Genomic DNA, 15,060 nt, shown 5'->3' on the forward strand with positions numbered 1-15,060 from the left:
ATTCTCCATCGCGTCATTAATGAATCCTACTTCCCGTTTTCATTAGATGCCCTGACGAGCCCATGAAAATCTCAAGCAAGCAAAAGCCATCCGCCATCCTCCGTCAAACTCCGTTTTTTACCAGGTATCAAGAGCACTCATCCGCCATGTTGGAGAAAAGAAAACTGAATTCCCCAGTCTGTTCATTCAAGATTAGGATCGCGCTTTTCGCCACCCAACCAAAGCAAAGGCTTGGTCATTTCGTAATTCCCTTGTTCGTTTCGGGTCCGTGATCCTGGTGATACAAATTGCAAAAAATAAGAAAACACAACGATATTCCCAGTGAGCCGTTCGCTTAGCAACAAAATGCTTAGACCGCTTTTGACCCGAAGCCGAAAAAGAAAATTCGTTCGCAAGAAAGTTTTGATACAGCGCAAGGAAAGCCCTTTCTCGTTCAGCGAGTCCAGAGTACAGCCAGATCGAAATTATTGTACGGTGGTCTGCGCATCACCGCGGCCTCGATATCCTCCACGTCCACGTCCTGGTTGGCCATTTCCACTGTAACCTCGTCCTCTAAAGCCGCCTCGTCTACCACCTCGGCCACGGAACCCACCACGGTAGCCGTTATCAACGCTCCCTTGGCCAAATGTTTCCAGGTTCTTCTTCTGCTCTTCGCCTCGCCATTCCCGGCCTCCAGGGCGTCCACTTCCGGCTTCCATTCGATCCTTACTCTCACTCGAGATATTGTCAAAGAAAGATGCCGCCTTATTATAACCGCTTGCCGGAACTTCTGGCTCAGCTGATGCTGTAGCAGGCGACTGTTCGCCAAGAGGTGATCCGGCAATGGCCTCCTTGACCAAGTCCTGCTTGTTGAATTTGGCATTGGCGGATTCAAAGTCGAAATCTGTTGCTGGGACTTCGACTTTTGCGCTTGCATTACGCGCTCCACCTCGTCCACGGCCACCTCTTCCCGGAGCAAAGCCACCGGCTCCTCCCGGCTGTCTAGGGGCACGGATTGGATCACTTGTTCTCATTTCATTGACCTTCTTCGTCAAATTGTCCATTGCATTTCCATTCACTTGACTTGGAGGGAGCTTTGCCATAGCAGCAGCGACAGCAGCTGTAGCAGCTTGGGTAGCATCTCTAAGACTGGTTACGGCAGCTTGTGTTGCTGGCGGGGAGGCAACATTCCCAGAATTTGCCTGTAAGGGCGCCTTCGTAGTCGCAGGGCTTTGCAACGGAATGACTGGTTGGATACGGTTGGCTTTTGGTCCGCTGGGAGCGCCAGGAGCAGCCTTGGAAACTGCGGCTGTCGCGGCACTTTGAGATGCAGACGGATGCTCAACTGCATTCTGGACTTCGGTAGCGGATGGTTTCGAAGCAATTGGGGGAACAGGGGCCTGTGTCACTGCTGCAGCAGCCATCTCCGCGGCAGGCTTGGCTAAGCTCTCAGGTTTGGCTTGCTTCTCAGCAGCTGGTGCAGGACTCTGCTGTTTATTTGAACCTGGCCCAATAGGAGCTGGCTTCGGTGGTTGGCTTTGTGGGAGTTGCTGGCTCGGCGGTCCTGGCGGGTAGCCATAGGGAGGGAAGGGCCCAGGAGGGTGGGGAAATCCCTGACCTGGTGGAGGATACCAGCCTGGCGGAGCACCATATGGCATGCCAGGAAATCCAGGGCCAGGACCACCGCGACCCCAGCCAGCCGGTGGAGGAGGGTAGAATGGAGGATACTGAGGGTGTTGACCGTAAGGACCGCCAGGGGGGCCACCTGGAGGTGGGAGGCCTTGCTGTTGAGGTACCTGTGGAGGTGGTCCTTGTTGGTTTTGACGTTGAGCCTGCACCTGAACTTGTGTTGGAGGGCGAGACCCGCTCTATAGGGAAACTTGATTAGCCAGCTGATTTATCAATGGTAATGCCCTAGGAATTTTGTAATATAGGTTTTAATCAGAAGGAAGGCAACGGAAAATCTCCACATGGGTTTTGCGCTCTCGGAGACAAAATATATTTACATCCGAAATTTTTCATCACATTAGAAGGTATTTGTTCGACTCTGGATAGTCGCTCAATATATGGGGAAGATGAGCACTTACACCTAGGATAGCAGGATCATTGGGGACCTGGGGAGGTTTGTTTTCCTTAGCTGCCGGAGCCTCCTCGATCCTCAGGTCTTTAACGTCACTCCCGCGGAATACAATGTATTCGTAGAGGCCATCTGAAGGCGGGATCTCCTCACTTGGGTCACTCTTCCGTCCTTCTGTACCGAAAGATGTGACGTTCTCGAGTGCCACAGTAGAGGTCTCTGAGTTAATTTCATGGAGTGTGCCGACATATCTAGCCTTGGTCAGTGTCTTCCTTGAGGCATTGAGTGCGAGATCGAGGGCATACCTAATGTCACTCCTGGATACCAGTGATATCCTCGCTCTGTAGTTGCAGACACGGTTAGCATCAGCTCTCAAAGTGAGCTGTTCAGCCTTCGCACTAACCCAATGAATTCGGTCATCGTGCTGTGATACTGCGATTAGCTCACAGGAAGCTTAGGATTAAGTGTGTGAAGAAAAAAGAAACAGAATCGTAGTACTTGACAGAGTGCGCAAGGAGTTGAGGGGGTTGGAAGAAAAGAGTGGAAGTTTGTGTTGTGGAGGAGTTTGTGTGAGAATCGCGAGAATCTAAATAGAGCGGCTGGGCGAAATGCAGCTCGCTTAGCGCCAAGCGCGTCGATTTTCGACTACTCCGTAATAGGCATCCTCAGCCTTATCACAGCCGCCCCCCTCACTGTCTTCACCCTTCATCCTCCACAGCCATGACGGAGCAGTCTTCGGTGCCAGACAACACTGAGATATTCAAACAGCTGGAGGAATATCAATGGGATAAAGATCCCCAGTTCCAGGTTCGTACAGCCAATACCAGCAGAATCATCTCATGGTGGCTCAAGATGCCGAGGCTATCCAATGTTACAGAAGCCTCACCCTTCAAACAATACTCAGGAACAAGCTAGCTAATCCGCCATCTACGTTTACCAGGGCGGACTCTCCGCTATTCTAGGGAATGCCAAAGATCCCAACCAAGTTCAAGAATTGACCCTTCGCGCTCAATGCTTCTACCTTTCCCGCAAGAAGTCAATCTCCATAGACTTTGACGCCTACAAAGCATACTTAGCTGCTAAACACACGGCTCAAGTGCCCACGGCTCAAGTCCCTTCAGAGACCGCTCCCCAATCAACCCCCACCGCCACCAGCTCTGAACATGCGGGGAATGCACACGATGAACTCGACGTACCCCCCGCCTCTCCATCCCCTGATACCAACACTACCACCCCCCCTCCCTCTTCCGACAAAGGAGCAGCTGCGCCCTACCCCCCAACCTTTGCAGAGATAGTCGAGCTTATCACATCCGGCGCTCCAATCCCAGGCATTAAAGAGATACCCCCAACCTTGCTCACCTCGCAAGCCACCAAACCCTCGGTCGCGAAGCGCAGGAAGCCATGGGAGAAGGATCTGCCAGAGGATGTCGTGCAGGGTGTTGGGATGCAAGAGGGAGAGGGAGACCAAAGGAATGTCGAGGGTACGTTTGGGGATCGACGGGATAAGATTGTGATTCAGGATTTGCCTGAGGAGTAGCTTGCAGACTAGGAATGGGGGTGAAAGTCGGGATCAGGGGTACAGGGAGTGGAGTTGCTTGATCGGCTACATGCATGGACTGGCGTTTAATGAGATGATTTGAAGACTGACATACGTATCATATCTAGTGTTGAATGGTTTGGGGAAGCAAGCATTGGTGCTAAATTGCGTGGACTTCATATCGGAGTCTTGCCTTGGGGAGGAGGCCGAGTAAGCTCGGCGTTGTCTTCAAAATAGCACGTTTTACGCCAATACATATATGACTTCGTTCAGATATTGAGTTTGTGTTGTGCTATGTCTTTGTGTTTATTGCAATCTTGTTGGAAACTGGTGGAGTGGCAGGAATTGGGCACACGAGCATTGGCATCTATCTCAATCACCAATTTGAAATGAAGGCTCTCTGTGTTCTGTAATGACTGATTAAATAACAAAGCTTGCTTTTCGTATTTTTTACAAGTAGTGGCATGAAAGAACATCTCAGCATAGACGCAGCCCTTCATTTGCCACAATAATAAGGTAGTCTGCAAAAATGCAGAAGAAAAGCAGATCCCTCTAATGGCTGGCTTTTTCATATGAGAAGAAAAGAAATGAGGCAATTATACAACCACACAAAGCTGAAATGCTACGAGTAGGCCGAAGGAGAACGAAGCTGCCTGGCGGCAATGACTATTCCAGGACCAACTGTAGCATAAGCCGTAACCATAATGTGTCCAAAGCACCGAAGAAAGGAAGTCTCTTCGGTGTAGGATGATCAGTGATGGTAGATAGGTTGCCGGAGAATATGTTGTAGAAACGAGAATGAAATATCATAGTCCGACGAAAAGTTCTTGTGTGCCAACAAGAGAGATAATACAAGGCCTATGGTGACTTTCGCAGGATGTATGGAGAGCCAATTGAGACATCCGTAGATCTGAAAGACCAAAAGCAGAAGAGGGACGGAACCCGTTGAATATATCATATCGTTATGCTTGTTCGATGATATATCGTGTGTCAGTAAAATCGTAAGGTGAACCAAGACACAGCAAAGCCAGCAAGATGACGAAGCAGACGACGCGAGATGGCCATTGTGAGGTAGTTGCTCAACGATATGCTCCAGGATAGCGAGGGTTCTGCTGGGGTATGCGAGGATTGCTAGTGCCGATAGCAGGACCGACACCAGGACCAGGGCGGGTCTGGATGGCAGGGTTGGTGCAGAGCATGCCGACTCGAGAGCCAAACTTAGATCCACGGAGTGAGACCATGTGTTTGCGGATGTGCTGAGCGACGATCTCGCGGTGCTGCGGATTGGAGTGAGTGAGAATGTACTGAATAAGGTAATTGCCGTACTGATCACTCGCAATGTCGATCAAAGGAATGCGGGGGCGGTCGAGACGACCCTCGCAGACACGGTCGAGGTAGCGACCAAGAAAATCAACACCGCCAATCTTGAGACATTTCTCGACGACCTTGGAAGCGAATTGGTCCATGCTATACTCGGAAGCATAGCGGATGACATGGTCAATTGCCCGGCTGCGATCAGCTGGAGCACCGTGCTCGCAAATGTGCTGGATACACCAGTTGCCGAATTGACCGTGAGCAACGATGTCGATGCTAGCAAGCACCTCTTCAATACAGGGGCGCTGACGGTGAGTTAGTATGACCTCTAGAAGACGGTTTTGGGCACATACCTTGTCTTCCTCGAGGCAATTCTCAAAAATGTTCTGCACAACCAAGCTACCAGTTTCTCCAAGAGCAACTTCATGCCACATGCCACGAAGAGCCTCATTGACATACTTCATGATCTGAGGTGGAGACTCAGTCCAGCGGAGCTCGAAGAGCTTCTGCCAGACGTGGCAAGCGTACCGATGGATGACGGTCTCCGGGATGCGACGAAGGAGCTCATGAACCATGATGGCTTTATAATCCTCTGGAACAGAGTCAAAAGCCTTCTGGACGACGTGGCATCCGAAAGCATCCATGGAGAGATTCAAGGTGTTACCTCGAATGGCCTCAGCAATCTTGATAACTTGTTCGGGAGTTCCATGCTCAAAACAGCGCTGAACCAAGAAATTGCCAAAGCGATTGACCATAAGTGGATAGGCTTGAGCAACAATTGCCTCGACAATGTCATACTTCTGTTCTGTTGTACCGACCTTGAGTTTCTGTTGAAGGAAGATTGAAGCTTGTTGATCATTGTTACAAACGATCTTGTCAACAATGTACTTCCAGTTGCAATTGACCGTGCGATCGAGAAGACGACGGTAATTGAGTGGCTCGGTTGTTGGTAGATACGTCTGGCCGTCTGTAGCAACAGCCTGAATACCCGTCAGTAACAGCAGAGCCAAACGGGCTAAAGAACACTTACATCACCCTTCCATCCAGTGCTGGAAGTGAACTCAGGTGCATGAGGAGACAGTGGGGTGCCAATTGGTTGAGGCTGATAGCCAGAATACATGCCACCAGAAATGACACTTGATGCGCCACTCGACATTCCAGACATTCCACCGGACAAACTCAAGCCCATGGCGTTACCCATACCAACACCCGACATGCCAGTGACAGAGCCATAGGGAGTAGAAGTAGGAGTGTATCCATCATAGGAGCCATTACTGCCTGCATAGGAAAAGGATCCAGCAGCTCGGTTGGTGAAGTGGCTGCCAAGATTGTTTCGACGATTTGCAGGAGGTGCCATCAAGAGATCAGGGTCAGGCATCAAGCGGTCGCCACGGAGGGTGTTTATTGGTGGACCCGTGTATTGCATTGGTGCATCAATGAAAGGTTGACCGAATCCACGATTCATCCACTGACTGGAAGTAAGTGCCTCAGATGGCTGGAAATTCGCCGTCGGAGCCTGGCCTCCAGCAAAAGAAGGCTTGGCACCGTTGCCCCAGATGGCACGGGTACGATTAAAGCCACTGGCAGATAGAGCATCACTGGTATCGGAGCGAGAATCATCTTGACCTGCCCATGAAGGGTCTCGTTGAAGTTGAGGACGAATGGCGGACTTGAGGTTCTGCTGACCCATAGGGAAATCAACCTCGGAAGGAGTACCGATCGCTTGATCAAGTGTGTGCTTTGTGATCCGACTTTGGGCAAGTTCCTGATCCATACGAGCAATTCTGCCTTTTGCAGCTTCAAGTTCAAGCTTAAGGCGAAGGACTTCAGCAGCAGAAGGCTGTGGAGTATCATCACCAGCAAGACTGGGAGTATTTGTAGTCGGGACAGTGCTGGTATTGAAGCTGTCCATAGCAGAGGCAATTGGAACCAAGCTGTTTGCACCAGAGACATATTGGGCTGTGCGGATGTAGGCAGTGTCATCGTCGGAAGACTTAAGAAGTTCACGTTGCTTAGAGAGGGCTTCCTGTTGTTCGGAGAGCTTTGCAAGGAGCTTGTCCATAGGGTTCGTGTCCTCGTTAGAAGAGGTCGAAGCTGTGTCATGGTTCATCTTCATCTTCTGTAATCATTAGCAACGGCCTACGCAGACAGGAGTAAGCATAGAAAACTAACTTTTGGGGCTTGATTTCCGAGCTTCGACGAAGAGAGAGCGGTAGAAGCCTTCTTGAGGGAACCAGTTGGTTCCTAAAGCCAACTGTCAGTAAAATGAAACAAGTCCATAGTAGTAAGCTCAGGAAGATGGTCCGTTAGAGAGGGACTTGGGAGGAAAGGTGCAGAGGATGAATGGGAAGGGGGCCTAGGAAGCAGGGAACAGATGGAAGAAGTGATGGGATAAATAGCATTGAGTCTGTGGTGTTATGCAGATGCCTTTGATGACGGAGAGGGTGTTGGGTCTGGAAATACATACGGTCCTAGCCGTCATCTTGTCGTCAGCTGCAGAAGACGCGTTTTCATGGGATGTACTGCTACGTGCAGAACGTCGAAGAGTTGGAGACCCAGTAGAGGCGGTGGTAGACATGGCCTCTGATCTTCTCCGAGTATCTTCGTAGTAGATAGCTGTCAGCTTGGCAGAAAGTACAGGGAGGCAGGAAGAGAGAAGATGTTGTCAGATGTCTCAACGCGTAGGTAGCGGGGTAAATGTGAGGAAGAGAGAAGGGACTGGAGATCGGGAAAGAAATAAGAGTCGTAGCTCCAGGGACTTAGATAGAGAAGGTGCACCTGAAGGGGTACGATCCCTCAAGTATCTGGAAGGGAGGAAGGGAGGGATGGTTGACAGACTTTTTCTTTGGTGTTGAAGTCAAAAGGAAGACGGGTGTTTGGAAGGGAAGGAGGGTTTTATCCCGGGGCGACAGAGAAGCGAGGGGCTGCTCGCTGAGACTCCGCGTGCGATATTTGGCGTCCACTTAAAGTGAATTTGAATTCGAAGAAGGAATTGCCACGTTTTTGTAGCGAAGAGAGGAGGGAAGAGGGAGAATGGAGAAATAAAGGAGTTCTTGCATTCGGCTCAAAAGTTGGCACGCTTCCACCCCCAGAACGAGAGCTTGTTTTCTAGAAATTGAAAGTGAGCTCTATTTTGAGACCGCTTAATGAACACGTGGGTTCTTCCATCTGTCCCATTGCTTTATGAGAAGAAGTTAAGAAAGATGAAGATAACCTTCCAGTCTGTTGCAACACCACCTTGTTTACTTTGCCCTTGTCCTGGCAAGAGACGAATAGACTTCTTCCTCACCCCGGTGAGAGCACATCATAGTGGTCTTTGCAAATCAGTTGCCCATCAAAGGAGAGCCTTAGATGCAATTAAGGAGGGGTATTTTAGAATGGGATGGCCAAGTTCTGAAAAGAGCTTACTTGCCAATGCCAAGCCAGGTTTGATGCTCGGCCCTCTACTGGAGAGGACAGTGGTTGATTTCTTTAAGCCCAGATTTGCTCTGTATTCGAGAATGCTATCGTGACTACGATATTTGTTGACAGTGCCATTCGAGTTCTCGTGCACATAATAATGTATACACACCTTGTAGCAATATTGCCATCTGATGGTCCAGAATAACTCTGCATTGATGGGTATTCGAGATCAATGTGCTCCAGTAGGTCCACCCAGATGCCAGTGGTCCTACGCCTATGCAATATAGTATACAATCCTTTCCTTTTGTACAGTCTGCCCTCCCTATTTCTTCTTGCCCTTGAACTTCTTCGATTCTGTTGCAAAGAGATTAGCATCCGATCAAAGGAAGCAGATAACTGTGCATACCCTCTTCTGTTCTCTTCTTCTTCGGTGCACCCTTCCCTCTTGCTTTGAGACTTTATGCATGTTAGCAAATGGAGAAACAGCAGCACTGTCCAGACGGCACATACATCTTGAGGGATTCTATTCTATCCTCCTCCGCGTCGTCAATCAACTCGAAATCAGGCCCATATGCTTTTTGTAGGTCCTTTAATGTTGCCACCTTCCGTGGATAATATGAGACTAAAGCAGGACCTCTTAATCGTTGGCGCAGGACTTTGTTCCCCAGTCGAAGTCCCTCGGGGTTGAAGGTGTGCGAGAAGATACGGCATTGGACCTAAAATTGTCAGCCTAGAAACTTGATACAAACAATAATGGTCATTACTTTACCTTCATCAGATCAAGTAGCCGTGAGCGTGGGACAGCCATGGTTACTGAATTGGCCTCACACTTCGTCGTGGTCGATTCATGAAGTTCTCGCGCGACGTTGAATACCGTACAGCCACGTGACTATGCCAAGCTTTACCTAAGTAGGTTAAATGTTGCGCTACCTCGGTATAATATTTATCCGGATGCCGAAGTTTATCCGTCAACCAACATGTACATCACAAAGATGTCTCCACTCATGGCAGCTAGGGCATCTTATTTTCTGACACTATACCAAGGTTGTTCCGAAGGGTTTCTAGCACTTCTTGGAGACGCGGCGGGATTATGCAGTCAATTTTCAGTATGCACAAGAGAAAACTGCCTGAGGATGCATATGAGGAGAGTGAGAAGAAGAAAAACGTGAGTTACTCGCCCCCAGCCATTGAGCGAGAGAGCGATAGCTAAAACCAATTTCAGAAGCGCGACAGTCCATCCATTCCAGAAAGGTCAAACTTGGCTGAAAGTGGCATTGCTGGGCCCATTCATGGAAATTCTACGGATTCCAAAGCCAGCAAGGCCCCAAAGGTGGCCAAACTCATGAGAGCCTTAGATGATCTTCTCGATGAGAAGGATGAGATGATAGGACTTGTCGGCGAGCAGGCTTTCAATGAAGCTCTTAATCTTAGAGCCTGTATTCAGAAGCAGGGATTCGAACCTGACACATCTGATCTCAGGATCTCCCGAGAGTCTCCGCCAAATCGCAGTTCAAACCTTCCAAAGTCCATGTCGGGCTATACCATCTCCCCTTGGAAGTCTTCTGAGATACCAAAGACTTTTCCACCTCTCCCAAAGGTTCTTGACCCGACCCTTGAAGCTGCAGCCTTCATCCATCATGGTGTCAAAGGAGGCAGGGTCACGGATCTCAGTTACGAACGACTTGAGTGGGTTGGTGATAGTTATATTTATGTAGCATCCACACTGCTCGTCTCCCAAACCTTTCCATCTCTCCTCCCGGGCAAATGTTCCCAGCTTCGCGAAAAGCTTGTTAAGAATGTTACGTTAGCCGGCTACGCACGCCAGTATGGCTTCGAGCAGCGCGCCCAGTTGCCCGACGCCTTTTTAGGAACATCGGCTCATCCAGCCAAAGATGCAGAAAGAACCAAAATTTTGGGAGACATATTTGAGGCTTATGTTGCTGCCGTTGTACTTTCGGATCCGGAGGATGGCCTCACACGTGCCACTGCATGGCTAAAAGATCTTTGGGGCATGACAATTCAGAAGGAGATCTTAGAAGAGGAGAAGAATGGCATCAAGATTGACAGCCCGTTGTGGAGGCTTAGAGGTAGCAGAGGACTCGATGAACCATCTGCTTCGATGCAGCAACGTCTGTTCAATCCGAAGGAGAAATTGCAACAGACGCTGGGAGCTAGGGGTATCAAGCTTGAGTACAAAGATGTAGGACCACAGAGGAAGGACAAAGATTCGAAATTAACTTTGTTTACGGTCGGCGTTTATCTTAGTGGATGGGGAGAGAAGGATAAACTGCTGGGGACTGGCACTGCAACCGGGAAGAAGGATGCGGGAATGAAGGCAGCTGCAAAGGCACTGGAGAACAAGAAGGCCATGAAGCTGTACACGGAGAAGAAGAAAGTCTTTGATGCACAACTGGAGTTGGAGCGACAGACTTTGGAGAGGCAACAGCAGGCCGACACGTGAAGGATGGCGCTTGGGTACATGTTCCGTTGAGCCGCATTTGTTGGAGTTGGACATTTTCTTGTCGATGATACCCAGGGATGCTTTAATCAGGAAATTAGACTGGTACGAGATATGGTATGGAAATGAATACAGTATCGCATGGTTGATTCGGAGTTTCGTGATTCGCGTGGGGTAATAGACCTCGGTATCCTGACTCGCCCAAATCGCTCTTCGGGAATACCAAGATTGGAGCCCGGGAGACTCTTTTAATTTCATCCCTCGTGAAATAAGTACATATAGAAGCCAAGAATGAAGCCAGACCTCTTCTTCATATTCTCCTCTTCTCTACTCATACAACGGGCCCGGCAGACAGAGGGGTAGAAGACCCACATCCCCAACCCCGGCCATCTCAAGACACCGAGGCTATCGCGTGCTGTTCCATCACCAACAGCATATGATAGGCAATTTCGCAGCACGCTCAACCAGCCATCCACAAAAGAAGACTTCTCCTTGTCACGCCCGTCGAACGCGTGCTGTACATATGTATGCTTGCTCAATTTTAGAGAGCTTTGATTTGCCTTTTGGTGCTGTGCTGGTTATTTCCTCTGCATCACACGACTCGCAGGGACGATAGGGATAACATGGCGGATTCTGTGGGTACGTGACCTCTACCTCCTCGGCGATCACAATTCTACCGCAAGGTGCAAAGCAAGGAAGGATGTTGATGAGTAGTTGGGATTGGCAGATCGAGTCTTCGTGCACGCCCTCAACACGGTGAAGAAGATACCCAAAACTGGAGCTTCGCGACCACCGCCCTCAGACCGCCTGCGGCTCTATGGACTCTACAAACAAGCTATGGAAGGGGACGTGGATGGGGTTATGGAGCGTCCGATGGGTCATAGGGATGATGGGCTTGAGGATGATGACTTGAAAAGGGAGAGGGACAAGTGGGATGCTTGGGATGCGCAGAGAGGCGTTTCGAGGACGGAGGCGAAGAGGAGGTATATCGAGGCCCTGATTGAGACTATGCATAAGTATGCTAGTACTACTGCGTAAGTATTGCTCCTCTGCCCCGGAAGCTTGCAAGTAAAGGCAAGAAAGGCTGATTCCAGAGGCCAGTGATGCGAGAGAACTTGTTGCGGAACTCGAATTCGTCTGGGACCAGATCAAGAATAACAGCGCGTCTTCTTCTGGCTCTTCACCTGGACGCCGCGTTCCTTCATACCACTCGCAACCGCGACAATTTGCACGTCCGCAGTCTGGAAACGATGGGCCAATGCGCGTCCTAAGTCCGATGAGTCAAGATGATGAGGCGGAGAGGGAATCCGAGAGGAGATTGGGACATAATGACGTGTATGACGATGATGAAGATGATGAATTTGTTGATGGCGAGAAGAAAAACAAGAACAAGAAGAAGTGGAGGAAGACAGTGGAGCAGGCATTGGTTAAAATGACCGCCGAGATTGCCGCATTGAGGGAGCAGATTGCTACGGGGAGGGAATATCAAGGGAGAAAACGACGGTCATTAGGGAGGTGGATTGCATGGCTGATTTGGCTAGTTGTACGGCACCTCTTGGCTGATATGGTGGTGCTCTGTATTGTGCTGGTTTGGTTAAGGAGGAGAAAGGACCGCAGAATCGAGGATTTGGTGAGAGAGGCTCTGAAGATAGGGAGAGAGTATATCAGGAAGATATTACCTCCTCGATAACAATCTCGCAGGGCAGGTTTCGAGGCACGAGTACACAGCTCCATTGGGGTCGAGGAGAATAGGAGTCAACGAAGTCACGCCACACGGGTATCAACACCCTCAACACAGTTCCACGAAGACGGAGCATTACGACGATCTAGATCTCGTCTATTATGGTCTACGGCATGCCATCTGAGCAGCACCACAGATAGACGCGGACTATTTCACCCGCGACCCTGCGAACGGTTCTCCCTTTGGCCCTGGTTTGGTCACTTGGGGTTATCTATCGCATCAATTCTAATGGTATAGGTATTTCTAGAAGGCTTTGCCCTTTGAAAGGGGAACGCTTCACAGTCAGGGCAGAGATTAGGGGTGGATGTGCGATCCTGGGGATAGATGGTCTTGGGAGCACTCTTTATATTTTCGCATCAAACGAAGGATCTAAAAGTATAAAAGAGAAGGGAGGATGAAGAGTATTATCTACTAGATTCAAGATTGAAGTCGGTCTCTGGAAGAAAGATGTTGCCGCTGAAGGATAGCACAAGACATGAGCTGCTGGATCATCAGTGTATGAGATCCAGATTCAGATGATATATAATGAGCATAGAATTACATTCATATTATACGCCCATATTTAATCAGCTACTCGTGGTTCTGTCTCACTATCCGCAGATGAGTCTTGTCGCGGAACAATCGCCTGAAGGCATTTTGGTCTGCTGCCAATATAATCCACTTTAGAAGGCTTTTATATATTGCAGTGAGCAAGTTCACTGATCATTGAGTACCTTCATAAACCCTCTTCTTTCTTTGTATACTTTTCCTGTGCCGCCATCATCCTGATCCTAGGTATGTTATGCCGATCAGCTACTCAAGCCGCTAGGTGAAGTGCAGCGGATCAAGAGCTATCCAGTCTGTTACCCAGCATAAACAATATACGAAGGAGTCTTTTAGAATACATGAAGATCGGTCAGTTTCCAAGAAAAGCTATTTCTTACTCTCCTTCTTTGGAAGCATCTGGTGTGAATTCGAGAGAAGAGGTTGGATTTGAGCACAAGTCAAGGGTTGTGATTGGCGAGAAGGAAGCTCGTAGCGAAGGCCCCTATTTTAACGCCGGTGCTCCCTCTACATCGAGCACATTACCAAGCAGATCCTATATTGAAAAAATATTGAATTCGAAAGAGCTGAAGTTAAAGATATTCCTTGACCTTCTGCACAAGTTACACTCCCAGCTCCAGACCTCAAAACACCATCTCGTCAAGATGGCGCAACCAGAAGCAGCACCACAAGCACAAGTCGATGTCAGTGAACCCTCACGTGATGAAGAGTCTTTCCACCTCCTTTATCTTTTCTAGAGTAGTTGATGTTGACAAAGGGACACTAGAAACCCTTCTCTCTAGCCACTGCAATCTTCACGCCATTCCCTGGTCTCTCTAAAGATGCAATCCCCACTCAGCCGGAAGAGAAATTGGAGAGGATACTGGAGAATCTAGATAAGCAACACCAGGCAGTAAGGAGAAATATGATATATTTGCTTGAGCGGAGGGGGGAGGCATTGGTTAAGAAAGCCAAGGAAGAACTAGCTGAGCTTGAAAAGAGAGAGCGTGGTCAGCATGAGCGGGATCCCGAACGGGACAAAGAGATGCAAAAAGAACTGCGAAGTATGATAGAGAGACTCAAAGTTCCGGCAAGCAAAGATGCGAAGGAGGGGGAATACGAGGTTAAGGTTGGGGATGACACTTTCCAATATATGGATTCGAGACCCGTCATCAGAGAAGATCAGGATGTCGAAATGGACGGTACAGGCATCACCGTTCTCAAGCCCCGGACATCAAGAACCATCCGAGAAGACCTCGCTCACGAATTACGGGATTTGGTGATGCGAGGGGTCTCGGAAATGGAAGCATACGATGCCCATGCTGAAGAGACGACGAGAAAGTACAAGCAAGCACTGGAAAGGCGGAAAGAACGAAATAGGTCAACGGCTGCGCCAAGCGGGATTTTAAAGAATGGAATCCTGAAGAATAAATATACGGAGATTACGGCCGATACCGAGGGTATTAGGAGGACAGCGACCGGCATGCCACTGAGCGGTTCGACGCCAGGGCAGGTGGTCAGGACGTTTGAGAATATTGGGGCTGTTGCGAGAAGGGGTAGTAAGTAAAGAGAATATGGGTATGTAATTTACGAGGTAGGTCCCGATGTATAGAGGACTATAACTTCCAAGTCTTTTTACTTGAGAATCACTAACAGTTTATTTGAGGCTCGTATCGTTGCAGCTGTTCGATGAGTGTGGGTCATGCAACTGGCTCAAGTTGCTACCATTCGTGGATGGGTTTACATTGTTGAAGTTCTGGTAATACCAATATTGCATACTGCTCCTTATCTGAAGAATGGAAGATTGCTGGCTTCGAAGACTTTTCTCCAACCCTGTCTTCTGGAGCGCGAGTATTATGAGCGAATGCGATATTGGAAGACACTCAGAGAGAGCTGCCCTAATTGTCTGCAAGAACTAGCATTAGGAGTGTATCAAAGTCGCTGATCACAGGCAGTTAGGAGATGAAGACTTCATGACAAATTTTCCAGTATGGTTTCCAGTATGAGTAAACCATTCAAAGTCAATAATA

The 15,060-nt window shown here is 49.1% G+C and overlaps 7 protein-coding genes across 7 annotated transcripts; 4 read left to right on the forward strand and 3 right to left on the reverse strand.

The window, feature by feature from the left end:
* Positions 1 to 68: 68 nt before the first annotated feature.
* Positions 69 to 2,581, reverse strand: M430DRAFT_61519 (hypothetical protein). Its single transcript, XM_024868930.1, has 4 exons — positions 2,460 to 2,581; positions 2,362 to 2,397; positions 2,067 to 2,307; positions 69 to 1,847 (listed from the first exon to the last, which is right to left on the reverse strand). Exons 1-4 carry the CDS (start codon positions 2,474 to 2,476, stop codon positions 465 to 467), a joined length of 1,677 nt encoding a protein of 558 aa, XP_024717457.1. The 5' UTR covers positions 2,477 to 2,581; the 3' UTR covers positions 69 to 464.
* Positions 2,582 to 2,748: 167 nt separating this feature from the next.
* On the forward strand, positions 2,749 to 4,026 carry M430DRAFT_45269 (hypothetical protein). Its single transcript, XM_024867757.1, has 2 exons — positions 2,749 to 2,863; positions 2,997 to 4,026. The coding sequence occupies exons 1-2, from the start codon at positions 2,777 to 2,779 to the stop codon at positions 3,591 to 3,593; spliced, it is 684 nt and encodes a 227-aa protein (XP_024717458.1). The 5' UTR covers positions 2,749 to 2,776; the 3' UTR covers positions 3,594 to 4,026.
* A 646-nt stretch (positions 4,027 to 4,672) lies between these two features.
* M430DRAFT_146822 (hypothetical protein) lies at positions 4,673 to 7,485 on the reverse strand (the record flags this gene model as incomplete). Its single annotated transcript, XM_024863032.1, has 6 exons — positions 4,673 to 5,212; positions 5,261 to 5,887; positions 5,938 to 6,043; positions 6,083 to 7,026; positions 7,080 to 7,127; positions 7,375 to 7,485. 6 exons carry the CDS (start codon positions 7,483 to 7,485, stop codon positions 4,673 to 4,675), a joined length of 2,376 nt encoding a protein of 791 aa, XP_024717459.1.
* Positions 7,486 to 8,631: 1,146 nt separating this feature from the next.
* Positions 8,632 to 9,133, reverse strand: M430DRAFT_45271 (hypothetical protein; the record flags this gene model as incomplete). The annotated part of the gene is made up of 4 exons (XM_024867758.1): positions 9,079 to 9,133; positions 8,820 to 9,025; positions 8,716 to 8,765; positions 8,632 to 8,663 (listed from the first exon to the last, which is right to left on the reverse strand). The coding sequence occupies exons 1-4, from the start codon at positions 9,115 to 9,117 to the stop codon at positions 8,632 to 8,634; spliced, it is 327 nt and encodes a 108-aa protein (XP_024717460.1). The 5' UTR covers positions 9,118 to 9,133.
* Positions 9,134 to 9,349: 216 nt separating this feature from the next.
* On the forward strand, positions 9,350 to 10,912 carry M430DRAFT_45272 (hypothetical protein). Its single transcript, XM_024867759.1, has 2 exons — positions 9,350 to 9,474; positions 9,532 to 10,912. The coding sequence occupies exons 1-2, from the start codon at positions 9,400 to 9,402 to the stop codon at positions 10,768 to 10,770; spliced, it is 1,314 nt and encodes a 437-aa protein (XP_024717461.1). The 5' UTR covers positions 9,350 to 9,399; the 3' UTR covers positions 10,771 to 10,912.
* Positions 10,913 to 11,390: 478 nt separating this feature from the next.
* Positions 11,391 to 12,457, forward strand: M430DRAFT_53708 (hypothetical protein; the record flags this gene model as incomplete). Its single annotated transcript, XM_024868404.1, has 3 exons — positions 11,391 to 11,406; positions 11,495 to 11,801; positions 11,869 to 12,457. The coding sequence occupies 3 exons, from the start codon at positions 11,391 to 11,393 to the stop codon at positions 12,455 to 12,457; spliced, it is 912 nt and encodes a 303-aa protein (XP_024717462.1).
* Positions 12,458 to 13,392: 935 nt separating this feature from the next.
* On the forward strand, positions 13,393 to 14,793 carry M430DRAFT_31048 (hypothetical protein; the record flags this gene model as incomplete). Its single annotated transcript, XM_024866005.1, has 3 exons — positions 13,393 to 13,734; positions 13,818 to 14,589; positions 14,687 to 14,793. 3 exons carry the CDS (start codon positions 13,393 to 13,395, stop codon positions 14,791 to 14,793), a joined length of 1,221 nt encoding a protein of 406 aa, XP_024717463.1.
* Positions 14,794 to 15,060: the final 267 nt, after the last annotated feature.

Source organism: Amorphotheca resinae (genome assembly GCF_003019875.1).
Source record: "Amorphotheca resinae ATCC 22711 unplaced genomic scaffold M430scaffold_12, whole genome shotgun sequence".
Classification (NCBI taxonomy): Eukaryota; Fungi; Ascomycota; class Leotiomycetes; order Helotiales; family Amorphothecaceae; genus Amorphotheca; species Amorphotheca resinae.